This window comes from Papilio machaon, chromosome 28 (genome assembly GCF_912999745.1).
Source record: "Papilio machaon chromosome 28, ilPapMach1.1, whole genome shotgun sequence".
Taxonomy (NCBI): domain Eukaryota; kingdom Metazoa; phylum Arthropoda; class Insecta; order Lepidoptera; family Papilionidae; genus Papilio; species Papilio machaon.
This window is the reverse complement of record NC_060013.1, coordinates 3,129,407-3,146,766: the sequence shown is the minus strand read 5'-3', so window position 1 is coordinate 3,146,766 and position 17,360 is coordinate 3,129,407. Positions and strand designations below refer to the sequence as shown.

At 33.7% G+C, this 17,360-nt stretch overlaps 4 protein-coding genes and 1 non-coding gene across 5 annotated transcripts in view; 2 read left to right on the top strand and 3 right to left on the bottom strand.

Moving 5' to 3' along the window:
• LOC106709639 (putative U5 small nuclear ribonucleoprotein 200 kDa helicase) overlaps positions 1-1,893 on the top strand; it is a 34,298-nt gene extending 32,405 nt beyond the window's left edge. Inside the window, exons 40-41 of the mRNA XM_045685156.1 lie at positions 462-569; positions 1,530-1,893. Coding sequence (XP_045541112.1) covers positions 462-569; positions 1,530-1,772 — 351 coding nt within the window. The 3' untranslated portion in view covers positions 1,773-1,893. The remainder of the gene's footprint in view (positions 1-461; positions 570-1,529) is intronic.
• A 321-nt stretch (positions 1,894-2,214) lies between these two features.
• Positions 2,215-6,029, bottom strand: LOC106708139 (zinc finger protein 568). Its single transcript, XM_045684877.1, has 4 exons — positions 5,667-6,029; positions 4,813-4,939; positions 3,964-4,239; positions 2,215-3,202 (listed from the first exon to the last, which is right to left on the bottom strand). Exons 1-4 carry the CDS (start codon positions 5,832-5,834, stop codon positions 2,235-2,237), a joined length of 1,539 nt encoding a protein of 512 aa, XP_045540833.1. The 5' UTR covers positions 5,835-6,029; the 3' UTR covers positions 2,215-2,234.
• Positions 6,030-6,566: 537 nt separating this feature from the next.
• Positions 6,567-7,442, top strand: LOC106708140. The gene is made up of 2 exons (XM_014499616.2): positions 6,567-6,978; positions 7,224-7,442. The coding sequence occupies exons 1-2, from the start codon at positions 6,659-6,661 to the stop codon at positions 7,426-7,428; spliced, it is 525 nt and encodes a 174-aa protein (XP_014355102.2). The 5' UTR covers positions 6,567-6,658; the 3' UTR covers positions 7,429-7,442.
• Positions 7,443-8,391: 949 nt separating this feature from the next.
• LOC123722691 lies at positions 8,392-8,553 on the bottom strand. The gene has a single exon (XR_006756545.1). It is a non-coding gene; the product is annotated as a U1 spliceosomal RNA (small nuclear RNA).
• A 503-nt stretch (positions 8,554-9,056) lies between these two features.
• On the bottom strand, positions 9,057-13,065 carry LOC106708138 (zinc finger protein 320). Its single transcript, XM_014499604.2, has 5 exons — positions 12,878-13,065; positions 12,581-12,728; positions 12,190-12,330; positions 11,221-11,373; positions 9,057-10,445 (listed from the first exon to the last, which is right to left on the bottom strand). The coding sequence occupies exons 1-5, from the start codon at positions 13,007-13,009 to the stop codon at positions 9,304-9,306; spliced, it is 1,716 nt and encodes a 571-aa protein (XP_014355090.2). The 5' UTR covers positions 13,010-13,065; the 3' UTR covers positions 9,057-9,303.
• Between the last annotated feature and the right edge of the window lie 4,295 nt (positions 13,066-17,360).

Sequence of the window (17,360 nt, the reverse complement as noted above, 5' to 3'; positions counted from 1 at the left end):
AATGCAAACAAACAAACAAATCTTTTCTCTTTATAATATTTCCTTTTTTATTTTCTTTATTATTGATTGGACTTTAAAAAGTAATTGCAAAAAGTAATTATTTGTTTCTAGCTTTTCCGGAAATTGCAAATTACTTTGAAAAATTGTAAATTATTCTATACTTTTAACAATATGACAACTTAAATAGCTAAGAAACAGAAATTAATCTGAATTATTTTATTTTCATATAATTTTAATATTATCAGTCTTTAGTATTTTGATACTTGGTAATGAAATTTGTCTAAACTCTAGACCATTTTATAACATCCTTAAAATTTAATATCTGTAGTATAACACTGTGTTTCTAAGACTTAAATCCACGTTTATATTGTTTTTTTCTGTTTTGTAAAGCACAGAGATGACAAATATGTTTTATAAAGAGATTTGTGTTCTCAGAAACCAACATTAAATTTGTTTTTTAGGTAAAGAACGAACGTCGTCTACGCGTAGGCAAGCCGATAGTTGTTGAAGTGTCGCTGGAGAGAGAAGACGAGATTGTAGGACCTGTTATTGCACCATTCTTCCCGCAGGTTTGTAAAAGACTAGTTTTTTTATTCATTTAATTTTTTATATATATATAAAATTTTCGTGTCACAGTTTTCGTTCCCGTACTCAGAAACGGCTTGACCGATTCTCATGAAATTTTGTGAGCATATTCAGTAGGTCTGAGAATCGGACAAAATCTATTTTTCATTTTTTTTTTAACTGCGCGCGGACGGAGTCGCGGGCGACAGCTAGTTTTTTATAAAAATTAAAACTTTTTTTCCCCAATACTGTCATATTTCTTTTTAAGCAGTGAAATCTACAGTTTTTTTTATATACTATCTTTTTCCCAAGATATAATCTGGGCTTATTAGAAAATTCTAGTATTAAATATAGCCTTCAATCAGTGATTAGTGTAACTATTTAAAGGCATAAAAAATCATTAAATCGGTCCAGTAATTTTGAGTTAATTATATTATTAGCTGTTGCCTACGACTCCGTCCGGAAATAATAAATTAACTTTATTAGTAGTCTATGTGTTCTTCCAGACTATGTTCTATATGTGACAAATTACATTAAGATCTGTTGAGCCGTTCTGGAGATTACTTTCAACATACATCCATCCAAACTTTCGCATTTATAATATTAGTAAGATTAATTTATAGAAAAACTAGCTGTCGCCCGCGACTCCGTCCGCGCGCAGTTAAAAAAAAACTAAATGGGGGGGGGGGGTTATGAAAATAGATGTTGTCCGATTCTCAGACCTACTGAATATGCTCACAAAATTTCATGAGAATCGATCAAGCCGCTTCGGAGGAGTTCAAGTTCGAACCCCGTCACACGAGAATTTTATATATAAGATACAAATCTTTCTTCTTTTATTAAATTGGTATAGATATAGATAATCTTGAGGATTTTCATAATTTTTTGTAAGATTTTTCTACAAATATACTCGCTCAAATCATTAAAAACAAATAAACAGATGTTTTTATCTTATATATTTACAGAAACGTGAAGAAGGTTGGTGGGTTGTCATCGGAGAGCCTAAAAGTAATAGCTTGCTGTCCATCAAACGTGTCTCGCTAGGGCGCTCCGCCCGGCTGCGTCTGGACTTTGTGAGCGGAGCACCCGGCAGACATACTTATACGTTATACTTCATGTCAGACTCATATCTTGGCGCTGATCAGGAGTACAAGTTTACTGTAGACGTGGATGATGCTCCACAAACTGATTCCAGCGATTCAGAATAAAGTGGCAACACTAAATACTTTGTATGATGGTATGTGACAACCCTATTTTTAAAAAGTGACAACCCTAAATGCAATATTTTGAGATAATATTAAATGAAAAATGTTGTGACAACCCTGGAAATTGTGTGACAACCTTAAGTATAGAAATTAAGAAATAAAAGAGATATCCATAGATTACGTATTTATTTTTACCTGACAAGAATATAAAAGTCGAACTAAATAAAAATTATAATTATGTATGTTGGGTGACAACCCTATCAACTACATAAGGTCTAAAACCATATAATTTGGTCATAGTACGAATAAAACATCAAATATAATAAAAATATTTATTATGAAATATATGTAAATTATCAAATCCATAATTACAGGGTCTTAAAAGCCTCGTAAAATAAATTACGAGGCTCTTAAAACCCTGTAAAATAACACGGGGTCTTTTAGACCTCGTATTTGTTGAACATGTTACGTACATATCTGTTTATCAGAGTTATGTGCTCGCATATGTTCCTTCAGCGTATAACTTCTTGCATAAGATTTGCAACAAACAGTACAAATGTACGGTTTCTCACCCGTATGTTTCAACATGTGTTTTTTCAAACCGTGATTTGTTATAAATGCCATATCACATTCCGTACATTTTTTATTTTTATGTCCATGTGTCTGTCTTATATGTGTAGTTAAATAATGCTTTATTTTATATTCCCGATTACATATATGACATTTGAAGTTATTAATTATATTGTGTTCTTCGGACATATGTTTTATTCTTGCATTATAATGTTTCATCGGTTTGTAACATATTTGACATTTTATTATACGTTTAGAATGACTTTCCATATGATTTAATATAGATATTTTAGTTTTTAAAACTTTACCGCATTCTTTGCAAGGATAAATACCATTTTCGTGTATGCGTTTATGTACTTTAAGACGTTTTGTATTTAAAAATGTTTTACCACAAACATCGCATATATAATTTGGATAATGTTCGTTTAAATGTGTTGTTAATGTTCTGAAAACGTGAAATTCACGATTACATATATGACATGTGTACGGACTTGAATCTACTTTGTAGTCAACTACGTATTCCGTATAAATAAATTTATTATGCACTTCGACAAGATGGCGTCGCATAGAATTGACATCTGTCAATGTCAGACAACAATGGCGGCATTGGAGTTTGGATATGTCAATTTGTAGTGACCTTGGGAAGCATTTTATTTTTTTTAATTCCATATCAATATCTTTATGGTTGTCAAATGTGTGCTTTTTTAATGTATTTATATCCATAAAGTCTTGAAGACAGAAGAAACATTGGAACCAGCTCTTGTGATGTCTGAACGGGCAAGCAGTTGTATCTTTTAATATAATGCCACATGTTAAAATGATGCGTTTTCGTTCTGATATCTTTTTATTTTTCAATTTATATACTGAAAAAAAAGATAAATAAATTAGTTTCTATCTACCTTCATGTACTTTATAAACATCAGCGCGGAATTTAAAAAAATAAGTAGCCTATGTTTTCTTTCAATCTATGTTCTACATCTGTGGCAAATTTCATCAAAATCCGTTGAGTTGTTCCGGAGATGCCTTCAAACAAACATACATCTAAACATTTGCATTTATAATATTAATTGAAGATTGAAAACCGATAAATTATCACCAAACTGTACATTCTTTGCTAAATCTTTTTGATTTATCTATTACATATCATAAAAATTAAAAAAAAAACATACTATAAAATTAAAAATGTGAATTGGATGGATGGATGTTTGTTAGAAGGTATCTACAAAATGAGTGCCTAGATCTGGATGAAGTTTGGTTATAGATTTAGTAGTAGTTTGGAAGAACACATAGGTTATATAACAAGTTTTTAATTCTGTTGACATGAAGTACCAGGCAAAAGGTACTAAAAAAATGACACAGCATAATGGCTGTTATACACGAAACTCATATCTCAATTTAATTTAGGCAATTAGTTTTAAATGTAGTATTAATCTATATATATAAAAGAAAGTGGTGTTAGTTACACTATTTATAACTCAAGATAGGTCGAACTGATTTAGTTGAAAATTGATGGGGAAGTAGCTTAGAACTAGGAGACGGACATAGGAACTTTTTTATCTTGTGTGCATTTTTTTTTATTCCGCGCTGACGGAGTCGCGGGTAAAAGCTAGTTAACTATATTTACCATCAATGTTATCATTATTTTTGTTATTCTTTACAGCCTTTTCAGAACTTGCAACATCATCAACTATTTTTTCTTGTGGAGTAATTTTTACTAATTCAGATATAGGAATATCAGAGTTGTATCCAGGATCTGTAATTTCTCCATTCTCACTTTCCACAAATGTCTTGAATACTCTACTTTTCTTTTTAACTCTTTTTCTTATGTCATTCATTTTGGAATATGGTTCAGTATTTTGTATAGGTGATTTTGTTTTGCAGTTTTCAGATTTTGTGGTTTCTGTAAAGGACAAGACTGGATAATTTCTAAATGCTATTAATAACAGGTAACGTAAATAAAATGTGATAAATATAAATGACATGCACAGACAATAAAAAACACCGAAAAAAAATTGATTTTGCCATCATTGTCGTAAAAAAAACAATATTTTTATATAGTTATTACACAAGGGGTAACTCATGGTAAGAATAAAAATTAACAAATATATTAGCACATGAAACTACAGTCGAACCTGGATAAGTAAGAGTCTAAGGCAGGGATTCCCAAACTATTTTGGACAAGTGACCCTCTTTTCCAAAATGAACTGTTTCCACAGACCTCCACATGGCTAAATTATCTACTTTTAAGATAAATTATTGTTATTATTATTATTTTTTATTCTGACTTAGGTCAATAGAAGACAGAGTGAGAATTAGCAATGCTTTAAGTTCAATTCCAACGCCAGGGGGTCGATATTGACTCCTTTGGGAATCCCTGGTCTAAGGTATAAGTAGGATATTTTTTCTACTACAGGACCAGACAATGACTCGCTTATTCAAGTTCAATTGTACTCAAAAATTTTAAACTGCTAACCTGTTTTGTTGGAATCCACATCTTTCTTTATCTCTTTTTCTTTTATTGTTGGCTTATTTTTTATAATTTCATCTGAAAACAAGACTAAGAAGTGAATGAAGAAAGACATTAATAAATAAAACTTGAGAGGTGTCAAGGGACACCCGAATGGAACGAAGTTCCTTTCGATTAATTAGTGAAGGAATTTAAAATTATTTTTTTTTTTTTTTAAGTCGCGACACCACACTGTTCAATGCGAAATAGAAATAAAAATATCTGGCTTGTTTCTATAAGAGAGAGAGAGAGAGAGAGAGAGAAACATGCGACGCCGCACACCTTACAATAGCTTACTAAAGCAAAAAGTGTTGTGACAACTTTTCGTAAGAATTTTTTCCGTCTAGCCCCCTTTCACCACGCGCGATAAGGAACTTCGTTCCAAAACTATGTACCTGGATATAGTATACTTAGTTTCAAATGTGTTTATTATAGATTTACAACCTATAGTTGGAGTATTTCATATAAGTTTAAGTTTGACATCTAATAGAGTTTTCCAAATATTTTGTATTGTAACTCACAAGGCTTCTGGAGGTAACTTAGGCCTCACCTTTCTGCTCCGGGTAGGGTTGCCAGGTCGCCAAACCTACTAGCCAGACAGTCCAGCCAGTTTGGCCCGACATTTGGGTAGAAAGGTCTGACACACTATATTATTTAGGATTTTGTCTCAGTATTAATAGGTACACTCTTGTTTGGGAAATGTAAAAGGCCTAACAAAAGCCGGACAACCGTTTATTTTGGCCCGACACGCAGTCAAAAAGCCTACCTATATCCAACTTTATCCGGACGCCTGGCAACACTAGCTCCGGGTTAGGTATTTAAGAGTCTATGATAGAAAGGTACACATATAAATATTTCAATGTACCTGTTTTACTTAGGTAGAGATTAAACTGCCTCTCAGCATCCAATACCTGCTTCTTGAAACTGCTGGCCAGTCTCAGCTGGGTGATGCATACCTCGCATATCAGTTCTCTGCCCGAGTCTCGCATTAACTTGAGAATTCATGCTATGAACTTACTAACACTGTCATTATCTATTTAACTCAATTAGCTGTACTTTGAGTCGTAATATCTATGTAAGGCTTTCTATCAAAGCTTTCACAGTACATATTTGAAAAGATTGTTTTAGGTAATTAAAAGAAAGAAAGAAAAATGCATTAAGATTTTGGCTACAAACAATTAAGGACTATGTAGATGTATACTTACTGAAATTCCAAACGTTTCTTGTAACTTATCAAGATAAATTTCTTTAACTCCAGTATCAGAAAAATAAGGAATTGTCATGCCGCAAGTTCCACTGGCCGCAAGACAGCATCGGCATATATTAGGCTGCGAAATACACGTGTTTGTGTAATCTAAATTCATTTTCATTTAAAAACTGTTGAAAAAGTTAATTTAAGATCCAGTAGATTAGTAGTAATCAGTACACAATCAATGTTTTGTTTTTTTTTCATAATAAATTAAAATGACAGATGGTTAGATAACAAAATTTGTAAAGGACGAAACAGGCAAAGTTAGTCAAATCGATTTAATTATATCGATTTTAAATAAATTTTTTTATTTCATCTCATCTTTCACTGAGATAATTATGAATCTCAATAAACAAATATTACAGTAAAATAAAAATTACAAAATACCGATTTAAATATCAAATACATCAGATACGAACATCACTATAGTTACAACACTACACTACTTTGCAACATGTCTTTTTAACTTTTTACCCGCCTAATATAAAAGCAATATAAGCATTAAGTATAATTTCGTTAAACCAACCTTTTATATGCTCTTTGGTTAAATTTTTAGTAATTACAATGCGAAATATTGAAATTAAAGCGAAAGTACAAAACGTAGAAGAGATTTGTAAAAAAGCCGAAGAATTAAGCGGAGGTCCTTGTGTTGTTATAAAACAAGATGATGTTTTTTACAAAGTTAACGACGGTCGTCTCAAATTAAGGAGATTTCCTGACTCTTCCGCAGTTCTGGTTAGATACAGTAGAGATGATGAAGGAGGTCCAAAACTAAGTAACTACGATCTATTGGAGTTTTCAGCGGATGAGAATAAAAAAGCTGAAGAATTGGATAACATTTTGCAGAAATGTCTCGGGATACGCGGTCGTGTTATTAAAGAACGGTAAGTAAATTTCATCAAATTATTATTTGTTTAATAGTAAATTAAAAAAAGTGAAATGCTGTACTCTTTCAAATGAATATTTGAAATATGAAAGTTTGAAATTTGAAAACAATTGTTTAGTTAATATGTTAAAAAAGTTTGTTCATTCATACAAAATAAATTTATTATGTAATTGAATCACAAGATGTGTGAAGTAAGTTTAAGTACTCTACTGTTTTTCAACTGCACATTATTTTATTTTTCAGTAAACTATATTTAGTTGGACAAACAAGAATACATATAGATAATGTTCAAGATCTGGGAAATTTTATGGAATTGGAAGTAGTTTTAGAAGCAGAACAGACCATAGAGGAAGGAGAGGCAATTGCTAAAGACTTGCAGAATAAACTAGGTGTTAAAAATGAAGATTTAATTAAAGGTGCATACATGGATTTACTGGAAAAACTATAATATTGTTAAAATTAGCTGTAATTTTTTTTATTTCTTGGTTTGTGATTAATTTCCAAAAGTATCATATTAATTTAAATTCCTCACTAACTCTAGCTGAATTGAACTTAATTATAGCAATTTTTTTTTTAATAAAAATGTGATATAATATTTGTTTTTCATTTAATTTTGATATGTATAATGATTATTTGAGAGGGAGCAAAGGATGTCAATAACACATGTCTTCTAATGCCTTGTTTATTTCAATTGACAATTGTTGGTATACACTTACTGCAGATATTTGAGAACATTAGAAAATTGGTTTAGACCAAATGCAATGCAGATTCAATGTTTCAATAACTAAGGACCTGCAAGTGCAATTTGTTTCTTTGTTGTGTTACTCATGCAGTGTGAATGCAAAGCACTTAGGACTTCTACCTACCTAACTTTGTTTTGCTTTGTAGATTACAGTGGAACTCCATTGAAGTACACTTGTTTTAATACATTGTTATCCTACAAATTCCCATTTTCAATAAAGACAAAACTAGCTGTTGTCCACGACTCTGTTTGCGCGGAATTAAAAAAAAAACTTAAGTGAGCCTATGTCTATCTAGACTATGTTCTACATCTTTGCCAAATTTCATCAAGTCTATGGAGTCATTCCGAAGATGGATGGATGTTGGAAGACCTTCAAACATTCATCCATCCATCTAAACATTTGCATGTATAATATTAGTAAGATATCACTGCAGTCGAATTCTAACCGTGGCTTCCATTATCTTTGACAAAACAGAGATCACAATATATTTTGCCATAAATCTATTTAAGTTTCCAGAGCTCTGTTCTAGATATCTATTTTTAAAACAGACGAAGACGAGATCACAAGAAACATCTTTAGGTTTATTGTAAAGAGTTAACAAAACACATTTATGCATGAAAAGAATCAATCATTTTCTGCTTTTCTCTCAATAATTACTAAGTTTTTATGGGGGACGGCGCGTACGCAGTCCCCACTACCAAAAATTACGCGTCCGAGTTATCCGCATTAGGGATAATCGCAGGGGTCAACCCAACCGCAGTGCAATGGAGGGGCCTCGCCCTGGGGGAACCGCCTTCGTGATCACGGTAGCCCCTACGCCAGGTAAGTATGATTTCGAATCGGCAGCCCGCGAACCTCATTGCCTGTGAAAGATTTTCAACATCGCGACTTTGAATTTATAAAATATTACAAGCGACATCTATCGTAAAGAAAAGAATCTTGTTGTATTAAATAAGCGATAGATGGCGCTATTAAGTGTTTTTTTTTTTAAATTCAATGAAATTAAAAATAATGTTAAAGCTTATCTGAACTAGAATCTTATGTCCTCTGCTCTATTTTATAATACTGTATTAAGAAATAAAAGACATTGTCCTTTAACCCGTTTATTGTGCAAAAAATATAACATAACTTACAAAATATCTATAATGTGTAAGTACGAATAATACGCTGATTTTAATGCTTCCTGTCAATGTCAAAAAAACTGTCACAAGATTTTTTACAGTAGCTGTCGTCATTTTTTATTTTATGTATAAGTAGGTTTTATATATGACAGAACTAACTGCGATAGTAACTACTTCTTCACCTGTTTAAATATCCTTATTCGACTATAGAATTAACTATCAGTACATCAACAGATGCATTTAAATCGGAACAAAGAAAAAGTTGTTTATTTCCAAGCATTCTACCCATTTTTTTGTATTATATGTTAGTTTAATATAGTTAAATACATTTAAACCTACACAACATTCGACATGCTACATTTATACCAGTACAATAAGCCAGTAGCGCTCAAATAAACACTAGCACACAACTGTTATAATTTAAACACTAACTGGCGCCAGTGAGCCAATCCAGTGCTATCATTGCATACTATATTCTAAATGGTGTGTCTTTATATGTCCTTTCAAACTACACTTTTGTACAAAAGCCTGTCCGCAAACAGCACAAGCGAACCTTCTATCATTATTATGTATCCTCATATGTTCTTTCAAAGTCTTTTTCCTCGCATAAGACTTTTTACAAACCGTACATTCATATATTCTTTCACCGTTATGCTTTATCATGTGAACTCTTAATTCGTTATTCGTAAAACAAGTATAAGGACATATGTCACAATGAAAATCCCGTTCTTCCAAATGGTCTCTCTTCAAATGACGTGATAATGAATACCTTCTGTCAAAAGATTTGTCACAAACGTTGCATTTGTACTTCAAAGGTGTCATACCGTGTGTTTCAACCAAATGCTTATGCCTTTTAAAGTATTCGGAGAACCTTTCCGGACATTTTGGACATTTGAATCTTTTTAAATTCATATGAACAGCTGCAACATGGTTTTTCTGCTTCTGTGCTGTTGTGTAAACTTTTTTACATATATCGCAAGGATAGTTTCCAGCTTCATGTAAAGATTTTGTATGAACTCTTAATCTATATTTAGTTATAAAGCCGGAACCGCACTCTTCACATACATAATTCCTATAATGTATGTTCATGTGCCGTTCTATTGAACCGAAGGTCTCAAAATTGAAACCACAAACTTGACACTCGAATATATTGTTTGGTGATAATTTGAACGGAATAACACGGTCTGTATATTCACTGTAATAGTTTTTTTTATGCACTTTAATTAAATGAGATTTTAAATCGTTCAAATTTGACACTTTTTCATCACATATTGTACACTTTAAGTCCGTCACATCAACGTACACCACAAAATATTCCGCCCCATAAGTAGAAAGTATTTTTTTAATTTCTTTTTTCTTGTGTTGTGTCAAATGTTCACGTAATTTGTCCAAATTTTCGAATAGTTTTCGACAATAATAACATGGGTATCCGGAACAATTTCTGTTTTTGAAAGGTGTTGCATTACTGTTTTCTAATAAAACAGCTGCGTTTAATATATGACCCATTTTCTCTGATATATAGAGTTTTCTTTTCTTCACTGGTGGTGGATGATCATCGGATTCAAGAAGTTTTGCTATCATTCTCGGTAATACTATTTTATCTAAAAAAAAAAGTTAGAAATCAGTTAAAAAAACAGTGTAAGATCTTATCTCTCAATCTGACGTAACATTTATATCTCGAATGACGCAGTAATACAGTGATCTGTAGGGTATGTTAGTCTCTGATAATAAAAATCTCCACATTCCTCGATCCATTACCATCTCCTATTAGTCTTGGACTTGGATTCCCCCTCTTGACATTTCCGGACAGTTCATAAACTGAGAAAGTCAAATCTTACTAATATTATAAACTAGCTTTTACCCGCGACTCCGTCCGCGCGGAATAAAAAATAGAAAACGGGGTAAAAATTATCCTATGTCCGTTTCCTGGTTCTAAGCTACCTGCCCACCAATTTTCAGTCAAATCGATTCAGCCGTTCTTGAGTTATAAATAGTGTAACTAACACGACTTTCTTTTATATATATAGATAGATAAGATGTGAAAGTTGAGATGTATGGATGCCTGTTAGAATGTACTTCCAGAATGAACCTAAATTAAATTTAGCATAGTTGTAGAACATAGTTTGGAAGAATACATAGGCTTATTTTTTTTTTTAAATTCTGCAGGGACGGAATCACGTGCAAAAACTAGATGTGAAATATTTAGCTAGGTTTGTATAGAAGAAAATAAAAAGAGATTACATTATTCTTTAGTAAATAAAAACTGGTCTATAGTGGATTTAGGCAGTACTGTATAATCCAAAAAAGTTTATAGATTGCCACTACCCTGAATAACGTTTGTCAGATTATCACAGCTCTATTATAATGTAACCATACCTTTCAACATTTCAAGATGTTTGAAGAATGCAGGGCATGCAATTTTCAATGATTCTCTTGTGGGTAGTTTTAGACTGCGTCTTGGGAATCTGGCCAATAAAGCTGCTTCAGGGTCTAAAGGTTCCTCTGGTGCATCATCTTTTGTTGATATGTCTAAAAATAAAATAGAAATTATTTACTAATATTATACAAACTAGCTTTTACCCGCGACTTCGTCCGCGCGGAATAAAAAATGCACACAAGATAAAAAAAGTTCCTATGTCCGTCTCCTAGTTCTAAGCTACCTGCCCATCAATTTTCAGCTAAATCAGTTCGACCTATCTTGAGTTATAAATAGTGTAACTAACACCACTTTCTTTTATATATATAGATGTACGAAGGTTTATATGTTAGGTTAGAAGTATGGACATACAATCAAATGGTTTCAGGTTTTAAACCTGCCATTTGTTTGTCTTAAACCATTTCAAGAAGTGTTTATTAACTCTTCGCCTTCGTTCTGGACATATACCGTGTACCAAGTTTGCTTTACTGATGAAAATAATTCAATCACCTAACTGTGAATCTTGCGCCATGATCCAAGATGTGCAACACATGCTTACTGAGTGTATCTTGAATGAGGAGGAGAGAAAAGAATTATTTAGAAAGCACAATTTGTCAAGACTCAATGTTGGCAAACTTCTGTGTGCCTTGGCCCAACCATTGTCGGACCTAGCAGACGGAGTCCGCAGCATGGTGTTGAAGGCCTTATAAAATTGTAAATACTTTTTCTTGTTATCATTATTTTCTTTTTTTTTGTTGTTGTTATTTTCTTGTAAATTTATGTGTAATTATATTGTAAGTTGTTTCCTATGGGACTGACATGTTCATATGAACCAAAGTCCCTATAAAAAAAAAAGAGAAAAAAAAAAGAAGTGTTTACAAATTAAAGGTACCTTTGACTATATATTATGAAGATAAACAAATTCTTACCACAAACATCTTCAATGTTGTCTACAAAATATTCAGAATCAAAGTCCATAGACTCCTCACCCTCGTTCTCCACTTTCACATCAATCAGGTCCTCAGTCTTTATGTCCTCAACATCTTCTAATTGATGGGAATTTGCTGGAACTAAACACAAATATTTCTTTTAGAAAACATTATAGTAGATATTGTATGAAACCTTGAGGGACAACTGATCTAAAAATTGGTCCCTGAGGTCAGATTTTAATCCCCTTTCTAACTGTTATTCTTAGTTGTTAATGCATATGCTACATTTTAACTTTTTACAATTGTCTATGGGCGAGTCACTAAACTACTTTAACGAAATCTGTAAATTACTCGTTTGTTACTTTATAGTATTGTAAAATACCAGATTTACCATTTATGAACACAGTTTCTTTGTCAGTAATTGAATTTAAAAGTTTTTGTTCCGACTTTACAATCATCGTACGAAAGTTATTAGCGTTTCTTAGCAGTTGTACACATGACGAACAGATCAGAGTACTCAGTGAAGTGTCGGTTGATAACTGGAAGAAAATAAAAATAGTTTACGAAGTTATACGAATGATTCCAAATAATTTAAATTCATTTATGCAACAAAAGGTCGCAGTGTAACTAGCTGTGTATATAACATGGTAGATATTATTTTATGTATTTTATTATATTGTTTACTCACGTAAATGTTGAAACAATCCATTATTGTATCCATGTAAATTTCTTTGTTACCATTCGACCAGTATTCTGTAAATAGATCTTGATGTTCCCCTATTTCTACGCAGAAACGACATGTTCCATGTCTTTTTTCCATTTTTTTTATTTAATATTTACTACTTAAGTTATATTTTTCGTTTTTCTAATAATATCAACAAACAAACCTGTAATAAAACTGTCAAACATCTGTCAAATTTCATTTTTTTGCCCATGGCGCAGGCTATAGTCTTTTGACCATACTGCCTAGCTGTCAAATTTCAGTTCAGGTTAAGGATTCACAAAACGATCACAGATCCCAAACTTTGGTGAATCGATGCAATGGAATATGATCGATTCGATAATTATATCGAATCAATGGGATTCGATCACGCGAGCATACGCTAATATCATACACGGCTCAGATGCGGAACTCGAAATAGGTACGGTACAGGCTGTATAGGGCAAGCGGCCACGAACTCATAGTTGGTATAAGTCGTCAGTTCAAAAACTGTGTGTGTGGTCTATTGCGATTAACTGACAAACTAATATCGGCCAGCGCGGCGGTCTGTTAATGTGTGGGACCCTTTAAAGCCTGGCCAACAAAATGAAAAAAAAAAACTGTTTTGAGGGCGCCACTATCTCTATCGACATTGCAGCTTTTTACATCTACGTGAATTAATCAAACGAAATAATGCCATTAAAAATCCTTTATTTTCCATTTATTCTGTTTTACTTCTTTTAATTAATAGTGGACCCCGTCGTTTTTTAGATGATTTCACCAACGTCAAGGTTGAAGATAAATGAAAATATAAAATGTATGTGATCTTAATATCAAATAGCAAGAGACGATTAAGATAACGGGTATGCTCTGACAAATTACCGGTAGCTGATCATTTTAGAGACTGAAAAAGGACAACAAAATTGTTAGAAAGTAACTTAAAAATTAAGATATCCAGTATATACGGTGACTTATAGTTTAATATTATTAGTATTTAAGAATTTAAATAAAACCTTAACCAGGTGTGAGTGAACTAGGGTTAGCAAAAATAGGATATTAACGGGTCTGGGAATTCGGGAAGGAAGTATGTCATACAAATGAATTTTAAGTTTTGGACAATTAAAAAAAATTCTCTAAGGATCCCTCACCCATACCACACTCACATAAGGAATGGTCACAAATGCGAATTTTGGCCAGGAAAACTGGTGTAGCAACAAAGCCCAGTCGTAATCAGGATATTCCTGAAATTGTATCTTTATTAATATTGTATATTTGAGATACCAAAGTTTGGAGAGAAGAAAAGGTTGAATCGACCCAAAGAATTTATCTTTAGATTGGCTAGATCTTTGCCAGGTATTATTCCAAGTGTTTAGTAAAGACGACTTAGCAGAGATACGCAAGTCTCGGGTGAAGCAAGATCTAAAGGTGTCGCAACCAGATTGGACAGCGGCCTTTGCACATGAGTTCACTGTCTCATTACCACTAATACCCGAGTGACTGGGTATCTAAGCCAAGACAATTTCAATACCAGAACAGTGGCATTTGTTTAATTTTAAGTGATGTTAAAATTATCACGAGCACGGAAGGGACTTTTTAAAATGTCTCTAAGGCAGCTTAGTGAGTCCGAAAATATAGTTTTGTTTAGTTTGTGCGATTCAACAAAAGAGATGGCTTCTAACAGCGCTATTGCTTCTGTCGTAAAAATTGAGGAAACTAAACTGCTGCCCCTACAGCACTATCGGGAGATGATTTTGAAGCATCAGTAAATATTATAAGTTTGCTTAAACTATCCAAACAACCTTTGCCTTTTCTAAAACCGAATTGGTTGTTGAGCAGTACATTGCGGTTTTCGAGAAGCCATTCCAATCTGTTTTTAAGAAGATTTTCCGAGCTCCGATACGGAAAAAGGATCATTCATCCTCTCGGAAGAAGGAGGATGAGGAGTGGGGAAATTGCCAAATTCTGGAACAAAGGGAGGGCCCAAATTATTAAAAAAGATTTCTAACCATGTGCTTTAATCATTGGAAGATATATTAGAATCGAAAACTGACATTCGATAAGCCCTGATTTTTTTCCATACTAAAGAGGGAGACGAGCGAGGGGAGAGAAATTTGCAGAATATCTGCTATCCCAAGCGCTTTTTCGTAGCCAATATTCTACGAGTGCGGGCAGTGATCTTTTTTAAAATCAGAAAGTTCTCCATTGTAAAATTGGATGCATACCTATAATAGGCTTTTTTATGAAGACGGATACTTTCTGTACATTCTGAAACACACCATGGAGGAGGACCAATAGGCTATTGGTTATCGGAAGGGAGGAAATTTCTTTATTAATTGTATCAGAAAACATATTCCAATTTGCGTGGGAAGTGTGATGTTTTCGAAGAAGATTGAATGATAAATTTAGAATGGAAGATTGAAGAATGGAAATCAGAATGGGAAACTGGTCGCTTCCAAACGTGTTAGGAAGGACAGAACAAGTTAAATTGGGGACCAGTGTAGGGGATGCCAAAGAAACATCTGGTATACTAATATTCTGTAGGGGGGGAAACTGTAAACTGTGTAGGCGATCCATCGTTAAGAACACAAAGGCCAATATCATCCATCAGATATATCAATGATGATGATAATGATGATAAGGATCATTGTAGTGGGATCCAGACATAGAGTGATGGCAATTAAAATCACCTAACATTATGAATGGACCGGGGATGGATGGCAGGATGGATTGTAGTTCGGCAATAAGATTTATACTGGGATGAGGGATATAAACTGAAATAATAGAAACATTTAAAACTTTAACTGCTACAATATGTAATCCTGGGTTATGAGGGGGAGATGTTAATCTGGGAAAAAGTAATAGATCTACTGATCAAAAGGGCTCAACCCGCCTGCCACGTCTCTGAGATAGAAAAATAATGGCTTAATATTGGCCTATAAGATGACAAATTTCGTATTTTACGGCAGATACTTCTACAATTCCATTGGAGAATTTGAGGGGGGAATTTGCTGGATATTTCTAGCTAGGATAGCAAAAAGCTTATCTGCAAGGGCAGACATTGGACGGTAGTGGTCTGACAATTTTGAAAACATGTTAATTAATTAGCAAAGTAGTAATTCGACAAGGTTATCATTAGGTGTAGGGACAGGGGGGGAGTCAGAGCAAGAATCTAGAGCACAGCCATTGGATTGACAGGATTTTGGTGTTTGGATAATAGAATTGTGTGAGACAAAATCATAATAGTAGCTCAACACCGGTTTAGGTCTGAGGGGAGGGGAGAAACACAGTTTTGTTGTAGGATCTTAAGGCTTAATGTGGCTTTGAGAGGAGAGAAAGCAGAAATTTGGTGTGAAACCGAAGTAGAAATTGCAGCAATATCTGCATAAAGGGGCCTAACTACAGGAAATCTTTTAGATGCCTCTAAATAAGAGATTTTCCTCTGAAATAAGCATCTTGATAGACTTCTGTCTGGAATGTCCAGGGCATTTAGAATCAGTGGCCATATGTCTGCCACCATGGCAAAGGAAACAGGTTGAAGTAGAATCGGAAATAGAACAGCTCTCTCCTGAATGGGGCTAAGCGCATCAGAAGCAGCGAGGCTTTGAGCTACACTGTTTGGCAATATGACCAAATCTACAGCAGTTGTGGCATTGAATTGTGGGAAGATGATACAATGGCACTGGAAGGCAAGCATTGGACATATCAGGAAGGCCAGTAATGTTAAAACAACTGTAGTACAGGGGACCCATGTTCCAGATTCTTCTCTCCTTGACTTGAAACTGAGCCTTCTAGCTCTAATTACTTCTCCAAAATTGGGAGGTGTAGAAATTCCAGATAAAAACTCTTCCAGTGTCCACTCTGTGGGTATATTCCGAACAACACCTAAGTGGAAGATGGGGAACCATGAGATATGGCCAACCAAATTGCAATTCTCGAGGATGGGAAAGCATTTGCAAGCATTTTCAGGAAAGCATTATCATTTTCTGGTTTATTAAAAGTAACCGATTTTTTCTTTGCCAGTTTCCTTAATACCACCTTCAACAATACCGGAGACATTATGCTTGTGCAAGAGCTGTGCTACTCTTAAAGTTTTTAAAGAGGAACCAGATGGAGGATCTGTTTCTTTACGGAAGACGAACACTGTATATGGACCCTTATCACTTTCACTATACACTTCATTTTCGAAACCGGATTTGGTAAAAATAGACTGGATTTAACCGGAAGGGGGATGTTTTCTTAGAGTCTGCTCTTGTATCTTCTGCTGGTCTTTTTATACCTTGCTTTTCTTGAAATTGCCTGATCTGTTCCTTTATCGGGGGCATCCCGTCTCATCTTTACGTTAAAATGAACTCACACTACACTTAACTTGAAAAAAAATACCCCACAACCAACGAAACAAGTTTTTAATGAATAATCTAACTTCAACAAAGAGTCTATGCTGTCAAAATAGAACTCCATAAAGTTATTAATA